At 38.0% G+C, this 20,025-nt stretch overlaps 1 protein-coding gene across 1 annotated transcript in view; it reads left to right on the forward strand.

Annotated features, from left to right (window-relative positions):
• The window catches only part of GRB2 (growth factor receptor bound protein 2), a 117,665-nt gene extending 105,452 nt beyond the window's left edge, over positions 1-12,213 (forward strand). Inside the window, exons 4-6 of the mRNA XM_044002641.1 lie at positions 3,272-3,394; positions 5,524-5,692; positions 9,981-12,213. Of these exons, the coding sequence (XP_043858576.1) occupies positions 3,272-3,394; positions 5,524-5,692; positions 9,981-10,166 (478 nt within the window). The 3' untranslated portion in view covers positions 10,167-12,213. The remainder of the gene's footprint in view (positions 1-3,271; positions 3,395-5,523; positions 5,693-9,980) is intronic.
• The last annotated feature ends 7,812 nt before the right edge of the window (positions 12,214-20,025 follow it).

The following is a 20,025-nucleotide window of genomic DNA, read 5'->3' on the forward strand; positions in this document are numbered from 1 at the left end:
AGGTAGGAGGGATAAAATTTGGAACTCAAAACTTTAAATAAAAATGTTTATTATTATTTTTTTAGTCAGAGGCTTCAGAGAGGTGAAGAAGAATGAGGTTAGAGAAAATGCTATTGGATCTGGTGACTAAGAAGTCATTGGTAACTTTGGAGAGAGCATTTTTGGTGAAATGTTAAGGCTGCAAGCAAATTGTATGGGGGGGGGTTAAAAAGAAAGTGAGAGGAGAGGAAGTGGAGGTGCCTATATTTTAGATGGCCAAAAGGAGTTTAGCTACAAAGGGAAGAAGAAATATAGGGTGATATTGGGGCTGGACGGATCAAGTGAGGGAATTTTTTTCTGAATGGGGGAGACATGGGCTTGTTTGTATTTGGTAGAGAATGAGTCAATAGAGAGGGAGAAATTGAAAATAAGTGATAGAGTGGGAATAACACAGGGGCCAATCTTTTGGAGGAGATATGATGGAAGGGGATTCCTTGAATAGGTAGAGGGCTTAGCCTTGGTAAGGAGTAAGGCCACCACTTCATGTGAAATAGGTGTGAAGGAGAAGATATTGGCAAAAGCCACCTGAGTGATAGGAGATAAAAAAGAGGGGAGAATAGGAAGCTCACAGCCAATGACCTCAATGTTTTCTGTAAAATATGAAGTCAAGATCTTAGTTTGAGAGGTTGAAGGGAGAGGCAGCCATAGGAGATTTGAGGAGGGGTAAAAAGGTTTGGAAGAGCCACTGTGTAGAGTGCAACAGTGAATTGATAAGGCAGGAATCATCAGATTGCCTAGCAGCAGTGAGAGCCGAGTTGAGGTTGTGTAATGGATCCAGTCAGAAATGGTGCATAATTTTCACCACCTTCCTTCAGCAGCATGTATGTAGGAGTGAAGGTGGCAAATGATGGAAGTGATCCAAAATTGAGGTTTAACAGGGCTTAATCATTGAAATGACAGGGGAGCTAGATTGAAGAGATAAGGATAGTCTAGAATTTAATTGGTTTCACCTAGAGGTCAAGATAGATAAAAGAGGAGAGAGTGACTAGTGCTGGGGAGATGGCCTTGGAGAGAAGTGAGAGGTTAAGGGATTGAAGATCATGGTGTAGATGTAAGGGAAGACAGAGTGAGGTGAAAAACCAATAGGTTATGGTCAGATAAAAGGATTTCAGGAATTTGTGGAAGTGGTACATTTGTGGATGATGGTAAGATCAGGAGTATGACCATTTTGGTGTATGGAGGTGGGGTGGAAGAGTAAGTCATTGGAAACATTAAATTAAGGAATTGAGTGGTTAGGGAGTTTAAAGTAGTTTTCTGAGGTAGGTCTGCTGTGTCCTCCTAGGTAGCTAAAATCATTATGAAGAAGGGAACAGAAGTAAAAGGTTGAGGAGGGGTGTCTATAATAGAAAGCATGTTTTCTGTGCTGGCTTCCATTTTTTGAATCCAGTTCCTTTGAAATGTTATTTCCCTTATATGGTAGGTTTTCATTACAGGACTTATATTTGAGTTGCATATAGATATGGAAGGGTGCTAACCTTGTGAAGTGCAAAACCCAGAAATATGCCTTAAGGATACTGTTGAAGATTTGTCCATGTTCCTTATGCAGAAGTAGATTTCTCCTCCATTTTAAGTAGTCTGCTATTGTATTCTAGGAAAGAAACGTCTTCCTATAAAGTTAAGAAGTACTCTGCATGGTTGGTTGATGTGGATTTTCTTTTTTCTTTCTTTCTTTCTTTTTTTTAGTGAGGCAATTGGGGTCAAAGTGACTTGCCCAGGGTCACACAGCTAGTAAGTGTTAAGTGTTTGAGGCCTGATTTGAACTCAGGTACTCCTGACTCCAGGGCCGGTGCTCTATCCACTGCACCACCTAGCTGCCCCTAATGTGGATTTTCTTGACTGTGTAACATTTCTTAGATTATAACTTAATAATTATTCATAATGAAATAAGCAGAACCAGCAAAGAATTTATATAGGTGGATAGGTATAGAAAGGTAGTGAGAACATTTAAAGTAACATGCACTGTGCTAAGCTTGAGTATACAAATGCAAACAAACAGGATAGTCCTTGCTCTCAAGGAGTTTATATTCTAATGAGGGAAGACAACACAAATGGAAGAATGTTGTAATTTGATATTGAGTGAAAGAGACCAGTATTAGCAGGTGATGTGATCTTAGGTGTAGAGTTGTAATTGACCTTAAAGATTATCAAGTCAAACTCCATCATTTTACAAATGAAGAAACTGAGGCACAGAGAGTTGAAATGGTAGAGCCAGGATTAAAATCTAGATTCTCTGACCCCAAACCCAGCATTCTTTCTAACTCTATGGCACTGCCTCTGGAAATGTTAGATTTTTAAGTGTTTTTTGTGAGGGAATGGAGAGTCAAGTCCCTCACTTCTTCCTCCTCCCCAAAAAAACCCTACAACTTCATAGCAGCTAATTGGTAGGTCTGCTTAATAATTAAACCAACTTTCTGTTCTCCCTAGAGTAGCTGGACTGTGTAAGATGAGAGCTTCATTTCCTCCAACATTCAGGGTCAGTGGTATATTATAATAAAAGAAGGGGGTATATAGGTTTTTCCTAAAGGGAAAACTCTCAGCTAACTAACTACTCAGATATATTCTCTTGTTCCTGCTACTATCTTAGTAAGATTATTCTCTATCCTCCTGGCAAGAATGGCATTACATTTTAGAATGCCTCTGGCTAAAAGGCCAAGGCTTTTGCCTTTAGGGCTTGTTTCTATGGCAGAAAAGTTTTAATTTTAGCCATCCACCTCACTCTTCACTCCCACCCCAACCTCATCCTATTTTTCTTGGTAGCAAGGTAATATGAATAGCAAATGAGTATATAAAGTAGACCTCTTTTTCCTTATTTGATTCATCCTGTACATTTTTCAAGTTTATGTAACTGGGGACTTCCCCAAGTCTCTCTCTAGTGAGAAGCTAAACTGTGGTCTGTGACCTATCTAGCAGATTTTTAAGTGTCTACCCATATAGAAACTATTTAACAGTGTAATGAACTGCTCTGCAATGAGTCACTTCCCTAGCTATGGGGACATAGAAGGGGGGGCGGGATGGGATGGTGGTGTATCATTTAAGATTTCATTTACAAAACCCTCAACAGTGGCCCTGAGTTAACCTAATTGTTGAGTATATTGATACTGAAGGGTAAATGTTTGCTGCCTTTGCCTCTTGAGAAAAGAGAGTCATCTTTTTGCTAACATTTCAAGAGCCTAAATGTCTTTCTTTTTTCATGTGGGGGAGCAGACTTTGACTGGGTTGCTTTGTTCTGTAGGTGGTTTTTTGGCAAAATCCCCAGAGCAAAGGCAGAAGAAATGCTTGGCAAACAGCGACATGATGGTGCCTTTCTTATCCGGGAGAGTGAGAGTGCACCTGGGGACTTCTCCCTCTCTGTCAAGTGAGTCTTTCTCTAATTACTTTCCCTCTTACCCACCTCCAAACTAACTTAATTGTGATGTTAGCAGAGGCCAGGATTTTTATTCCACAAGTTCAGAACCATGGCTGTTTTGGAATCATGAAGAGTAAAAATCTGATGACAAAAAAGGGAAATGGCAAATGTTGGAGGAGTTGTGGGAAAATAAACACGTTTGTGCACTGTTGGAAGAGCTATGAATTAGGAGAGCTATTTTTGGAAATCAGTTTGTAACTATGCACAAAAAGTCACCAAATGTGAATGCCCTTTGATTCCCTGATAGGATTAGGCCTATTCCCCAAGGAAATCAAAGAAAGAGGAAAATGGCCTATAGGTACAAAAATACTTATAGCAGCTCTTTGTAGTGGCAAAGAAGTGGAAACTAAGGGAATACCTGTCTGGTTGAGGAATGACTGAACAAATCACGATATATGGATATAATAAAATATTGTGCTGGGGCAGGGGGGTTTGCCGGCTTCAGAAAAAACTAAAGACACATATATAAACTCTTGTATTTTGAGGTGAACAAAACCAGAAAACAATTTATGTAACAACAACATTGTAAAACAAACAAACAACTTTGAAAGACTTTAGAACTTTGATCAACACAGACCAACCACAGTTCTAGCGGACCAGTGCTAAAGAGTGTTACCAGCTTCCTAGCAGAGAGATGACTCAGGATGTAGAATGAGATATATTTTCAGTCATGGGCAAATGAATTTGTTTTGCTTGACTATATTTGTTACAAGGTTTTGGTTTTCTTAGGTTTCTTCTTCCGCCCCACCCCAATTTGGGGGAGAAGATGGGAGGGAGAGAAAATAATTTTTTTTGTTAATTTTTTTTAAAGGAAAAAAAACCTGAGCTATTAGAATTTCAGATGATTTGATGGTCTCAGTTTTCTCCTCTGTAAAATGTAGGACACAAAGCAGAAGGGACAGAATGAACTGATGTCTGCTGTTACTAATTCCAATTACTTCTATAATCTTCAGTGTATCATCTGTAGGCTTGCCTATGGGCCCATTTTCTGCCTATTGGTAGCAATTCCTGTTGAAGATATAGAAAGGAACTGAATGAACTGAATTAATTTTTTACTTGTTCTCTATATATTCTCTAGGTGGCCAGGTTAATTGCTGTATAAAACAGTTTGTTTTTTTCTTCCTGAGCATTAAATTGTCTGTGTTCAGATAGTTCTTTTGTCAACTCAGTGCTGCCACCTGATGGGTCATTTTTCTGGAGAAATGTTTCAGGGAAAAGTAATGGAGATAGTATTAAAGAGAAAGATAATTGTATCCTTTTAGTTTTTATTAGCAGGCAGAGCCTTTGGAATTGGGGGGTTCTGCCTCTGTCAACCAAATCTAACCTGTATATAAAGAGACCTGTGCAACTAATTTTGGAATATAATGGGACTTAATTTCTCTGGTACCTGAATTTACTTCTTTTTTTCTTTCCATTTTCCCTGGAGTTTATTTGCTCTAGGGGGAATCAGAAACCACTAGAAGTGAGCTGTTAACTTACTATGCAGAGTATCAGCCATTCTGTTGAAGAAATACTTAGTTTTTCTTTTAACTCATATCTGTTAATCACTAAATGAAGTTCTATGCCATGGAACCAAGATTTGATAAAAAAAAAAAAAGAGAGAGAGAGAGATTGGCATTTAATTTACCTAGTAGATTTGAAATCTATATTCTTATTACTTGCCTGAGATCTTTGTTGTAATGTCATGTCTGCTTATAGCAGAACTATGTCAAGCACTGTAGACAAATGTGTTCACTACAGTGGTAAGAAGGTTGCTAATTTCCTTTTATTTGATAGGAATTCTTCATGTATGTCTGTCCCTTAGAGATGTGCTAATCAGGAGGAACTGGAGACCTCTAGTTTTCTGGATCCGAACCATATATGTTAACTGTTAACATTAATTAGCAACTAATACAGTTGAATACCTGTGTTCTTCCTAACAATGGCATCTCATTATTCTATCCCTTGTTCTTTGAGCCAAAGTTGACAGATTTTTTACTTTCTTTCCTACTAAACTGCTTTTTGTACTGTGATGTCTTAAGTAAACTTGGAGAAGGAACTCTTTGACTACCTAATATATATTCTCTGATCTTCCTCAGGTTTGGAAATGATGTGCAGCATTTCAAGGTGCTCCGAGATGGGGCTGGAAAGTATTTTCTTTGGGTGGTAAAGTTCAATTCTTTAAATGAGCTGGTAGATTATCACAGATCCACCTCGGTTTCCAGAAACCAGCAAATATTCTTGCGGGACATAGAACAGGTGCCACAGGTAGGTACATAAGAAGGAAAACATCAGTACTATATAATATATGAAGACTGGCTTCTCAGCAAATTAGCATAGGAGGTGTTGTGGTGTTGGCTCAACATTCATTCTTTAATATATTTTTCTTGTGTTACATTAAAAACATGTGTGGCGGGGCAGCTAGGTGGCACAATGGATAGAGCACCGGCCCTGGATTCAGGAGAAACTGAGTTCAAATCCGACCTCAGACACTTAACACTTACTAGCTGTGTGACCCTGGGCAAGTCACTTAACCCCCATTGCCTGAAAAACAAAAACAAAAATAATAATAAGAAAAACGTGTGTGAAATAAAACATTCTAGCATTCTGAAAAAACTGTAAATTAGGCATATCACTAGGAAACTGTCCTTTTCTTTTCACGTGTCCTCCATGGAGACCTATCTTTGCATTTATCTTAAAAATAAATAATAAGGGGGCAGCTAGGTGCTGAAGTGGATAAAGCACCAGCCCTGTATTCAGGAGGACCCAAGTTCAAATCCGGCCTCAGACACTTGACACTTACTAGCTGTGTGACCCTGGCAAGTCACTTAACCCCCATTGCCTCACAAAAAATAAATGAATGAATACATGAATATATAAATATATGAATAATAGTATGGAGCCAAAGCAGTACTTAAGGGAGAAACAAATTGCAGGTCAACAAATTGGACATGCAACTGAAAAAAAGTAGAAAAAAAATTGTAAGCCCCCAATTAAACACCAAAATCAAATTCCTGAAAATCAAAGGAGAGATTGACAAAATCAAGTTTTCTTTTTAATTTAACTAATAAATAAAACTAGGAGCTATTTTTTAAATCAATAAAATAAACCAAATTTCTAGTATCCAAAATGAAAAAGATGAGTTCACAACCAATGAAGATGGCGGGGGAGCAATTGTTAGGAATTATTTTAACCAGCTTACATGCTAACAACAAAAATCATAATTATTTCAATAGTTGCAAAAAAAAAGCATTTGACAAAATACAATACCCATTCCTGTTAGAAACATTAGACCAGGGCTTCTTAAAACTTTTTCCACTTGTGATCCCTTTTTGCCCAAGAAATTCTTACACATCCCCAGAGACATAGGTATATGAAATAGGTATATATAACCTTTTACTGTTGCCAAATTTTTCAGGGTCACAACCCACAATTTAAGAAGCTTTGGTTTAGAGAACCCACTTAAACTAATCAAAAAAACGAAAAACTTCAGCAAGATATAAAATAAAGTGACACAAATTATCAGCATTTTTTTATATTACCAATATAAATTGTCAATAAGAGGTAGAAAGAAAAACTTAATTTAAAATAACATTAGATTGTATAAAATACTTAGGAGTCTACCTGCCAAGATACACAAAGGAATAAGAATCCATACACACACACGCGCGCGCACACACACACACACACACACACACACACACGCACACAGAAATTACAAAACACTCTTCACAATAAAGGCAATTTTAAATACCTGAAAAAATATTAATTGCTCATAGGTAGGTCAAGCATCAATATAAAAAAGATGACAATACCACCTTATTTATGCAATACCATTCCAAGCAGACTACCAAAAAAAGTACTTATTGAGCTGGAAAATACATCAACAAAATTCACCTGGAATTAGAAAACGCCAAAAATATCAAGGCAAAATAGTTTGGTTCTAGGTAGGAAGTAGTGGTTGGTCAGTGGAACAGATTAGATATACAATATACATAGTAAATGAGTACAGTAACCTAGTGTTTGATAAACCCAAAGATCCCAGCTCTTGGGGCAAGAACTCACTATTTGATAAAAATTGGAAAAGGCATTCATGATTTAGACATAAAGGATGATTTCATAAGCAAATTAGTGGAGTATAGAAGAAGTTACCTATTAAAGTTTTTTGCATTAAAAAAAACCAACAATGTAGCTAAAATGACAAGAAAAACAAGAAAGTGGGAAGGGCTGAGGGAGGAACTTTTGTAGTAAGTTACTCTGTCAAAGTTCTTATTTCTAAAATATATAAGGAACTGAGCCAAATTTATAAGAATGGATAAGAGCCATTCCCCAACTTATCAAAGGGTATAAACACCTAGTTTTCAGAAGAAGAATCAAAGCTATCAATAGTCATGTTTTTTAAATGTTCTAAATAACTAATAATTAGAAAAATGAACATTAAAACAACTCTGAGGTACCACCTCATACCCATCAAATGGGCTAAGATAGCAGAAAAGAAAAATGACAAATGCTGGAAGGATTGTGGGAAGACAAATACAATAATGCACTTTTGGTGGAGCTGTGGTCTAGTCCAACCATTCTGGAGAACAGTTTGAAACTCTGCCTAAAGGGCTATAAAACTGTGCATACCCTTTGGCCCAGCAATATCACTACTAGGTTTGTATTCACAAGGAGATAAAAGAAAGAGGAAATGGATTCATATGTACAAAAAAAATAATTATAGTAATTGGTTCTTTGTGTGTGTATGTGGTAACAAAGAATTGGAAACTGATGAAGTGCCCATCAGTTGGGGAATAGCTGAACAAGTTATGTTGTTGTGCTATAAGAAATGACAAGCATGATAATTTCAGTAAAACTTAGGAACACTTCAATGAACTGATTCAAAGTGAAGTGAGCAGAGCCAGGGGAGTGCAGTGTACCTAGTAACAGCAATATTGTGACAACAATCAACTGTGAAAGATTTAGTAACTTTGATCAATATGGTAATCCATCTTAATTCGAAAAGATTCATAATGAAACTTGCTATCCACCTCCAGAGAGAGAAGTTGTAGACTTGGGGAAAATTGAAGCGTATTCATTTCTCTTTCTCTCTTTTTCTTGCTTTAAAAAACAAAAAACAAAACAAACAAACAAACAACAAAAAAAACCAGGGACAGCTAGGTGGCACGGTGGATAGAGCACCAGCCCTGGAGTCAGGAGGACCTGAGTTCAAATCCGGCCTCAGACACTTGACACTTACTAGCTGTATGACCCTGGGCAAGTCACTTAACCCCAGTTGCCTCACTTAAAAAAAAAAAAAAAAACATGGCTGATGTGGAAATTTGTTTTGCATGATCATAGGTATTTGTAATGTTTTTCCCCCTTGCTTTCTTAGTAGGGGGAGGGGGAAGCAGAGAATTTGAGACTGAAAAAAATTTTTTTTTTAAAGAATACTAGTATAGGTGCTAGCCTCAGAGTCAGAAGTGCACTGCTTCATGTTCTGCTTCTGGCATCCTGGAATTGTGATCCTGAACAAGTCACTGAATCTCTTGAGTGACCTGTCACCTCTCTTAGAGTTTAAGTTGCAGAGCAATTGCTAATCTTCCTTGATAGAGTTCCTCCACCATTGCAACCACAGGTCTAATCTTTTCCTGCCCCCATGTGAAAAAAGAATAAGGGAATTAAATTAAATTTTTTATGTGCTGCTACCAAATTCTCCCCTGCTACAAGCACAGAAAGAAAGAACTAAGAGGATGCTTTTGAGGGGTAAGAAGGAAGGGACAGTAACTTCCTTTAGTCCTCTAATTCTTCATTCTTGCTTGCACTTCATACTGTAGTAATGGTATGCTGTTTATTCTTATCCTTGTTACCTTGGGACCTATAAGAGCTTGTAACTGTTGTAAGTTATAAAAAGTAAAATATCTTCAAAACCTTTATTTTAAGCAGTGTCTCAACTACTATTTTCCATCCTTTTTTTCAAAGAGTAGGTTTTGCTGTTCTCAGCATATGGGCATAATATTCATTTATTCTGTAAAAAGATAGCATTGTCAGAAGCAGGAATGAACTATTGAATTTGCCTCTTAGTCGTTTGGACAATATTAAATCAGGAATTTTTTTGTAAATACAATGGGGTTTGGTTAGAATATTACTATCATTGGGGGGTCAGCTAGGTGGCACAGTGGATAAAGCACCAGCCCTAGATTCAGAATTCAGCCTCAGATACTTGACATGTACTAGCTGTGTGACCCTGGGCAAGTCACTTAATCCTCATTGCCCCGCAAAAAAAGAAAAGAAAAAATGTTACTATCATTATCGTGAAATTATGTTGGGGCAACATTATGTAGGATATAACTAGCCTGAGACGATGCTGGCAACCTCTTATTATTAGAGCATTTTTCTGAACTGTTTATCTCAAATGATGTAATAGGCTGTACGTAGCCATTTTCACACTGTAGACTATTTTTCTCCCTATGTCACACATTTTGAAAGATAATAAACCAAGACTATTTGTGACATAAATTTTAGATCTCTCAGTGGTGTAGCAAGTGAGCAACCTAATTCTTTCTTTCCTTTTCAGCAACCAACTTACGTCCAGGCCCTCTTTGACTTTGACCCCCAAGAAGATGGAGAGCTGGGCTTCCGTCGGGGAGATTTCATACAGGTCCTCGATAACTCAGACCCCAACTGGTGGAAAGGAGCCTGCCATGGGCAGACCGGCATGTTTCCACGTAACTACGTCACCCCAGTGAACCGGAACATCTAAGAATCAATAAGAAATTATTTAAGGAAACATGAAAATTTTAAAACATACACACATACAAAAGTAAAATCCACATGCTGCATCTAACAGCAGCCGGTGAGGGAGCTCTGAGCATCTGGCCATAACACCTGTGTCACCGTAGGGTGACCCTCTCTTACTCTGGATGGAACTTTGGTGAGGGAGGGGTGGAAAAGGGAGTTGGATATAAAATGCCAAAACTTACCTTTAAATTAAGAAAAGATCATTTTTATTACAGATTTTCACAGGTGTTCCTATTTCCCTTCCTTTATCCCTTTTCCCCCCCATTCTTTCTCTTCTGTCCATCAGTGCATGACATTAAACGACACACCTAATCTTAACTGATGCAGATAATAAAAGATAAGAAATCATGTGGACTGGTATTTTCTCTATGCAAAATGTCTGTTTTAGATAGAATGATCAACTTGAAAGAATATACTTTATTGTCCTTTTCTTACAAAAAAGAGAGGACTCATGAAATGTTCAGAATTCAGATCTTTTTGCTCTGAGAAAGTATTTGTGGGTTTGGGTAAACCTTGTATTTGTCGGCCTGGGAGCAAAGTAGAGTGAATGGAAGATATTTTGTCAATACATGGGCCATCTTACAAAATTCTAAATAGTAGAAGCTTGGGTTTTGTTTTTGGTTTTTTTCCCACCATGTTCTTTTCTAAATGGTGTGTTGTTGAACATTTTTTTATAGTGCCTTTTCCATTATTTTCAGGGGGTTTTTTGTTGTTGTTGTAATTTTTAAGTTAAAGACAGTCCAGAACTTTTCAGCCAATTTGTCTCCTCTTATATGTATAATTTTATATTTGTCAGGGAGGGGGACGGGGAGTCAAACAGGGAGAAGTTCTAAGTTCTTATTTGTCTCTTTGAAGCCAGAAGTCTTTAAGGATTAAGCTTTAATATTGGTAAGCAAATACATATTTCTAGAGGTAATGCATGCAGGACCTAGAGATGCTGCCAATAGCAGTGCAGTATGGTAGACACCCCGTGGAAGAAGGAACAAGTTGTGGCCTTTCCTGTATTTGATTCAATCTGGTAAAAAGAAAGCTAAAGGTCTCAGGTGATCTCTGGTTCCCTCTTGACTGGTGGGAGACAGTAATTCTCACATGTACCTCCCTATGGCCAGAAAATGTCCAACTGCAAGAAAACCAAAAGAGAGAAATAGTTGAACTTTAAACTGTCATTCTTGAATCTTAAAACATAATCCTGTATTCCTACACTGGTGTAGGAATGTGACTATTTATATTGTCTTGCTCTTAAAAATAGGGGTATCTGCTTGGAATGTTGATGCGTGTGCGTGTGTGTGTGTGTGTGTGTGTGTGTGTGTGTGTGTGTGTGTGTGTGTGTGTGTGTGTTTCCTGACCTGCTTAATGGAGCATTCAAGAAGCAAGGGACTAGTATCTTCATTTCCTAGTTAACAGCAGGCTGTTTATGGCTAGTCCTTCCCACCCCATCCCTGACTGCCCCTACAAAATTTCTGAAGCAGAAAGAATATTTAGGGGAAGTGACTTTTAACTGAAGGGAGACTAGTTTAACAGCAATGCCCTTAGTGCCAGTCTTTGATTACTTTTTTGTTTTTCCAGTGACCATATTATTTTTATGCCCCATCCCCTTAAAATAAACAAGACCTCCTTCATTTTTTCCACGAGTGTCTTTTTGGTTTTTCTGAAACTTTCTTTGGGCACTTATAGAGATGGATGCTGCCTTTGACATTCTGATTCACCAAGAGGTAAGCAACTCTTCAATCTGAGCATTCCTTGTGTTCATCCTCTTGCTGTTGGTTCTATTTCTTCTTCCATCAGTAATGATAAAAGGAAACTATGGCATTCGACACCTGGACCATTTGATTGTTTATTTTGGAATTGGTGTATATCACGAAGCCTTGCTGAACTGTTTTGTGTATATATAAAAAAAAATGAAATCAGTGTTTAAATAAAAAGACCTATGTACTTAATCCTTTAACTCTGCAACAGCATTTGGTAGGTAGTAATTAACTGTGAATAATAAACATACGATGTATTCTTCACTTTGCATCTGTATTTATTTCTGCTTACCCTCAAATGCAACTTAAGTGCCGCATTATAAAAAGTTGAGAAGTCAGAACTCCTGTGTCCTTGCTTCCAGTTTGTTTTCTGGCTTAATGCATGATCTTGAGAGAGTCATTTGTCATCACTGCATGTCTGACCCTGGAAGATCTCTGCTAGGGTCAAAGCTCATTGCGGACAAAGTTCTCATCTTACCCACTTCACTGACCTCCAGAGCAGTCTGAATGAATGAGAGGCAAGGTGATCTTCCTAAATAAAGCAGCTTCAAGATGGCAGAGGGCATTTCTTGAAACACATTGGCATCAGTAGGTTGCTTTGAGAATAAGAACAGGCTGGTGTTGACAGCACAGCCTGCAGTCCTGTAAGTCCCATTCCCTGAGTATGAATTACAAGGGACTAAAATTTCAGCCAGTTCAGCTCCTACGAGAACAGGAAGGCCTTCTGTCATGTCCCCAACCAGTCAGCCTGAAGGATTCCAGGGAACAGAAAGTGTATGCTCTCTCCTCAAACAGCTCTTCCCACTCTTGGAGGGCTCTGACCATTGGAAAGTTATTCCTTCCATTCAGCCTAAATCTGCCTCTGCAAGCTCCGCTTATTGCTCCTACTCCTGCCTTCCAAGGTCAAGTATAACATGTCTAGTTCCTCTTTGACATGACACTTCAAGGGTTTGAAATCAGCTTTCATCATGTCTGCCTAAGTCTTCTAGCTATATCGTTCCTGTACCTTCTACCGATGATATAAAGTGTTAGGACTAGAAGAAGTCAGTAGAATTAAGCTTAGAATCATAGAATCTAAGTTGGCAGGTGCCTCACGTCGGCTCCTGCCTGAATAAAAATACCCTTGATAATATTTCCCCAAAATATTCATACTGCCTCCATTTGAACTTCAGTAATGAGAATCTCACTCCTTCCCCAGCAGCTCATTCCTCTTTGTTCAGCTTTAATTGTCAGGAAGTTCTTCCTGATAGGATGGGGTAATTGGAAGGCATACCCCCACTGTAATCTGATGATCTTGAACATGTCTTTAAGAGCTCTGAGCATGCCTTTTGACCCCTTCTGGTGAATGAAAATCCCTTACCAAGGAACATTCCAAATCAAAGCCTTCAGATTGATCCCTATTTGTCTCCCCTTGTCCTCATGACAGAATTTTGTTTCAAAGAGGATTGGCTACCTAGCAACAAGAGCTGGCCACTTGGTAAACCTTAAAGGGAATAGTAATTTCTGATCTTCTGAATATATGATTTGAATCTTGAACAGTCCTCTTGTACTTCCTATTAAAGATTCCTCTCCCCACCCCCATGCCCTAAGCAGCCATGGTGGCACAAATGGCAATGAGAACATGTGCTTTTCTAGTTGAGCCTGAGATTACATTTTAAAGACTTATCTGCATTTTCTGATTTTTGTGTCTTCGTGAGCCTGTCTGACCACACAGTGGTCCTCACGTGGATGTTTACAGCTACAATGTCTACCTCACTAACTCGAGGTTTGGAATCATTGGAAGGTTTGCATGATTGGTGGTAAGAGGTATTCCCTGTTTCTTCTACAATACATTTCAAAGAAGGCAATGATCACCAGCCGGAAGATGAGCCCAAGCCTTTCCCTTGTTTACCAAAAGATAACAGACCTTGAAGGCATTTTGGACAATGCAGAGCAGACTTGAAAGTGAAATGACTGTTCAGTTACATAAAATGCTTCATGTTTTAATGTTTTGAGTATTAACCTCCCAGAACAGTATACTAAAAAATACAGGTTTCCATTTCATTTTTTTAAAAGTCTTTACTGCATTTCAAACATTTCTTTTTGTGTGGAGGAAATACTTGTCCCATAGTTGATACGAGTACCTTTCCATGAAGGACCTTCATAATTCCTTTTGGGAAGACCCTAGGCAAGAGATTTCCTACTTTGGGGATTTAAAGAACCAGAGACAAGTTAAAAAGTAAAAAGCCTGGCACTTCTTTTTAGAGGGCAGACTCCCCTAGGACTGAACCCAGTTTACACGGATCCAGAGCTAGCACTTTGTCATAAGACAGCACACCTCAGCCTCTTGGGCCTGTGGGTTATTACACTTAAATGAGACAGTGTAATTCTTTTTTTTTTTTTAATGTGAGGCAATTGGGGGTTAAGTGACTTGCCAAGGTCACACAGTGTCAAGTATCTGAGGTCAAATTTGAACTCGGGTCCTCCTGACTCCAGGGCCAGTGTTCTATCCACTTCACTACCTAGCTGCCCCTTATTACACTTAAATGAAAAAAAAAATCTGCCTCCCTGAAACTTCCACTTATTTTTCTTAGTAGCAATGAGGGCAATAGGCTCATGTATCAAATGTAAGATTATATATAAAAGTGCCTAGGAAGACCTGAGTCTTAGTGATGTAATTATTAATATAGTGATATATCAGCATGTGATATTCTTATATCTGCCAGAGACATACTTGGGCCTGATGGGGGACCCTGTGTTCCTAGCAAAACCACTTTTCTCTCCTGTTAGTTGACTGTGCTAGTTTGTCCTATATCTCTTGCTTTCAACTTAAATCTTATTTCCTTACTATAAAACCGTTGACCTACAGAGTTACTAAACTGTATATTTTATTTAAAGCTTGCAAATGGGGGCAGATAAGAACGTGCATTCAGAAAGTTCATTCCTCATTCTAGGGAGAGAAAAGATTTAGTCAGCAGGAACTGATGTGAAGGCTTGGAGCTGTTAGCACAAAGTACTTCTAGCTTAAGTAGTTGGGCTTCTAATAAGACCTAGAAATAAGTCATGATCCAATTAAAGTGGCAGGTTAAAGAGCATTGAAAAGAAAGTCAGGCCCTCAAGGGAACTTAAAAATTATATGTAAGTGTAATGAGAACAGATCAGTTACAGATCATGTTCCTACCTTCTTTCTCTGTGTAAAGATGCAGGCAAAGATAGGTGAAAAAAGCATGAAAGAGGTAAAAGCATTTAGCTATCAAAATTGAATAAGAATGAAATGAACTTGCCTGTAAATTGGAGAGGATCACAAAATGGATTAGAAAATAGGAACTCTGTTTTTGAAACATCAAGAACCATACAGAATTAAAATGAAGGTCCAGAGCAGAATTTGTTGTTTCAAGTGAACTCAATAATCAGCATAGCAATCAAATGACATGGTTTAAAAAGGTAATTACTTTATAAGGGAACTATAGAAAATGAAAATATCAAGAAGATTGTGGGGGCATGGTGTGTGTGTGTGTGTGTGTGTGTGTGTGTGTGTGTGTGTGCTGAATGGCAAAATAAGAACTTAAAAGAAAAAATCAAACATGTTGCAAGAAATAACAAAACTATAATAGGTGTGGACCTCAAGGTACCTCTTTTAGATCTACTATCATAAATTATCTAACACAAAAAGTTACAGGTCTAAATAGAACTTTAGCAAAGTTAGACCTGAGATTTCTGGTGATTTTAATTTTAGGGGGAGTGGGGGTGGGGCAATTGGGGTTAAGTGACTTGCCCAGGGTCACACAGCTATTAAGTGTTAAGTGTCTGAGGCTGGATTTGAATTCAGGTCCTCCTGAATCCAGGGTCCATGTTCTATCCACTGTGCCACCTAGCTGCCCCTCTGGTGTTTTTTAAATGGGAATAGAAAGGAGAATACATATTTTCAGCTGTGCATGAGATCTTTACAAAAACTGACCATATATCTTGGCATAAAAATCTCAAACAAATGCAGAGGACAACTATCAGATATATCCTTTATTGACCACAACACAAAAATCATATTCAATAAAGGGCCTTTAAAGAAAGTATTCAAACATATGGCAGATAAATAATTTAATTTTTAGAAAATTAGTGAGTCAATAACATAGAAACAATAGATAATTTCATTGAAAAGTGACAACAAACTAAATACTAAAATTTATGGGATATAGCCAAAATAGTGCAAAGGGGAAATTTTGGATCTCAATACTTTCATCAACAAAAGAGACAACAGTTTGATGAATTAGACACTCAACTTAAAACTTTTTTTAAAAAAACACCTACTGATCCAAGCTCCCCAGCTAAGCACAAAAACATAAATTTGTAAAATCAAGGTGATTTTTAAAATTAATTGCAAAAACATTTACTTGATAAAACTATGAGCTATATTTTTGAAAATAGGTAAATCATTAGGGCAGCCAGATGGTGCAGTGGATAGAGGGCTGGGCCTAGAGTCAGGAAGAGCTGAGTTCAAATCCAGCCTCAGACACTAGCTATGTGACCATGAGGAATTCACTTAATCCTGATTACCTCTATTAGCTCATCTGTGAAAATGAGCTGGAGAATGAAATAGCAAACTACTCCAGTATGGTGGCCAAGGAAACCCTAAATGGTGTCATGAAGAGTCAGACGTGACTCACCACTGACAACAAACTATTAGCTACTCTGATTATTTTTTTAAAGGACAAAAATCAAGTTACCTACTTACTAGCTGTGTGACCCTGGGCAAGTCACTTAACCCTCATTGCCCCACAAAAAAAAAAGGTGAAAAAAACCCTAACAAGTTACAAATATCATAAATCTAAAAGAATTAGTAGCAAATAAAATAAAGAGAATTATTAGAAACTATTTTGATCACTATAAACAAACAAAAAATTGATAATCATTTGCTTTTCCTTACTATATTTCCTTACAATCATGACCGTTTGTTCAACTGATTGACCTTCCATTTTAGATTCTACTTTTCTTTTTGTGTTTCTTAATCATCCCTTCAAGATCAAAAAGTTTATTTTGTTTTCTACTATCACTTCCAGTATTATTTATTATCCCTCTTACACTCTCAACCCCACTTGTTACCTTGTTACATTTGACTTTTCTTTTTTTGTTTTTTTTTTGTTTTTTTACACGGGGCAATGGGGATTAAGTGACTTGCCCAGGGTCACACAGCCAGTAAGTGTCAAGGGTCTGAGGTCAGATTTGAACTCAGGTCCTCCTGAATCCAGGGCCGGTACTCTATCCACTGTGCCACCTAGCTGCCCCCTGACTTTTCTTTTTTAAACAATCAGTTACAAAAAAGGAATTTTTCTATATGTGTATTTAGAACACAAAAATGAATCTTCACTTCATACTTATTTGGTTTTCTTTCCCAAAAGTATAAAATAGTTGGCATATTCTTTCAAAACTATCCTACTAGAGGGCAGCTAGGTGGCACAGTGGATAAAGCACCGTCCCTGGATTCAGGAGGACCTGAGTTAAAACCTGGCCTTGGACACTTGACACTTACTAGCTGTGTGACTCTGGGCAAGTCACTTAAGCCCCATTGCCTCACAAAAAAACAAACAAAAACAAACAAAAAAACCCCACTATCCTACTCATCTGTTTTCTTCTTAACTTCCTTCTGTTTTCTCCTGTGGATTTAAAAAAAAATTTTCAATGTCCCGCTAATTTTGCCATGACTTTTTCCTAACACCCACTTTCACCTCACAGTCAACCCTCAATTAAAAAAAAATTTTTTTTTAATTTCATTGTAACAAATATGCATAGTCAAGCAAAATTCATCCACACAGTGGCCATGCCCAAAAATAAATTCACCTTCATTCCATCATCCCTGTCAGGAGGTGGGTAACATGCTTAATCATAGGTCCTCTGTCATAGTGGGTCATTACATTGGTAAGAATTCTAAATCTCGGGGCAGCTAGGTGGCGCAGTGGATAGAGCACCAGCCCTGGAGTCAGGAGTACCTGAGTTCAAATCCAGCCTCAGACACTTAACACTTACTAGCTGTGTGACCCTGGGCAAGTCACTTAACCCCAATTGCCTAAAAAATAAATAAATAAATAAAATAATTTTAAATCTCTCAAAGTTGTTTTTCTTTCTTAAAAAATTATGTATTTTTTTCAGTGCATAAAAAATCTGTCTTCCTATCCCCAAATGAGAACAAAAGAAAAACAAAACCTTTCTTACAGATGTATAACCAAGCAAAACAAATTTGTCTTTACCATACTGTCATTGTATAAATTGTCTCCTGGTACTGTTTATTCTATATGATAATAAGTTCATTTAATTTTTCCAAGTTTCTCTAAAACTATCCCCTTCATCATTTTTTACAGCAAAATAGTATTGTGTCATTTATATTCCATAACTTGTTCAGCTGCTCCTTGGTTTATGGGCACTGCCTCAGATTCCCATTCTTTACCGCCACAAAAAGAGCTATAAACATTTTTGTACATTCTTAGACTTTGTTTTGCTTAAGACTGATCCCTCTCTTAATCTCTTCCTCCAATTCTCCTTTTCCCCCTTTCCTTCCTGTCTCCTTATCAGGTGAGATGTATTTTTATAAAACTGTTTGTGTATATGTGTGTATTCTTCCCTCCTTTGACCATTTCAGGTGAGAGTAAGGTTCTAGTGTCAATCAGCTGTTTTTGCAATGAGATAGCTTACATTTTCTTCTATTTTTCAGTCCTTTTTGCTTTGTTTTAATATTTCATGTTGTCTCATGGAGTCATTGGCTCCTATTTAGCCCATTCTAATTTTCAGGGAGTTTGTTGTATAGACTAGGTTTTATACCTCTTGTACCAAGCTTTTAATTCCCTTTCCAATTCTTTATTCTGTGGCTTTCATTTCTTTTCCATTTTTTTCTTCTAGTGCTCTCAATTCATTGACAAAAATATTTTTTAAACTCATGGTGTTTTTTTCATCATCTTCCAGGAATTCTAATTGAATTTGTGTCTGAGCTATGTTTTTCTCTGAAGCTTTGCTTGTAGCTGTTTTGGAATCACTTCTTTTTTTTTTTTTTTTAATTTTTGCAGGTTAATGAGGGTTAAATGACTTGCCCAGAGTCACACAGCTAGTAAGCATCAAGTGTCTGAGGCCAGATTTTAACTCAGGTCATCCTGAATCCAGGGCCGGTGCTTTATCCACTGTGCCACCTAGCTGCCCCCTTGGAGTCACTTCTTCTGGGATTGTGTCTTGATTGTCCTTGTCACCATAACAGCTTTTTTGGTTTTGGGGGGCTTATTCTTCTGTCCTGACTTCTGGCTTCAGACTTAATGTTAGGGCCTGGCTCTGTATACTTCTGGATGAAATCTCTGCTCTGGTTCTGTTGCTGCTTTCTTGAAGATGTTGAGTTTTGGGTTGTTACAGGATCTTAAGGAGAGCTCAGACTGGGGACCTGAAAGTTTTCAGTGTTCCCAAAGTGATCTGATCCAGGGCAAAGTCTAGTTGTTATCCCCCTAGTCTTCTCTGCAAGTTCCTGATCTAGGTTTGTGTCTGAGTTACTCCTAGACACATGTCCCATTCTCAGTCTACCCTGCATCTTTTTTTTTTTTTTTTTTTAGTGAGGCAATTGGGGTTAAGTGACTTGCCCAGGGTCACACAGCTAGTAAGTGTTAAGTGTTTGAGGCCGGATTTGAACTCAGGTCCTCCTGACTCCAGGGCCGGCGCTCTATCCACTGTGCCACCTAGCTGCCCTTACCCTGCATCTTTGATGCAGGATTGGGCAAAGGGCAACAAAGCTTCCAGTTAGCACCTGAACTTATTGAAGTGCCTGGATATGAGTCTGAGGGTACTTTGTTAAGGATCTAGGACCTTCTTTTGCTCCTGTGCACAGCCTCTCATTGGGTGCTAGAGTACTCCTTATGTAGTTCTCTTGGCCAGACATTGTACCCAGTGTCTACATAGCTCTGTCTCCCTATAGTAACCTGAGCTGGGAAAATGATTCATTGTGACTTTTTCTTGCATTTTCCCTTAGGATTTGGTCTGATGCATTTTCTAAATCTATTTGGAAGAATTTGCTAGGGGAAGCTTGCTGCTATTCTATCCTTTTGACTCTACCTCCAAAGTTTTCTTTCACAATGT

Source organism: Dromiciops gliroides, chromosome 4 (genome assembly GCF_019393635.1).
Source record: "Dromiciops gliroides isolate mDroGli1 chromosome 4, mDroGli1.pri, whole genome shotgun sequence".
Taxonomy (NCBI): Eukaryota; Metazoa; Chordata; class Mammalia; order Microbiotheria; family Microbiotheriidae; genus Dromiciops; species Dromiciops gliroides.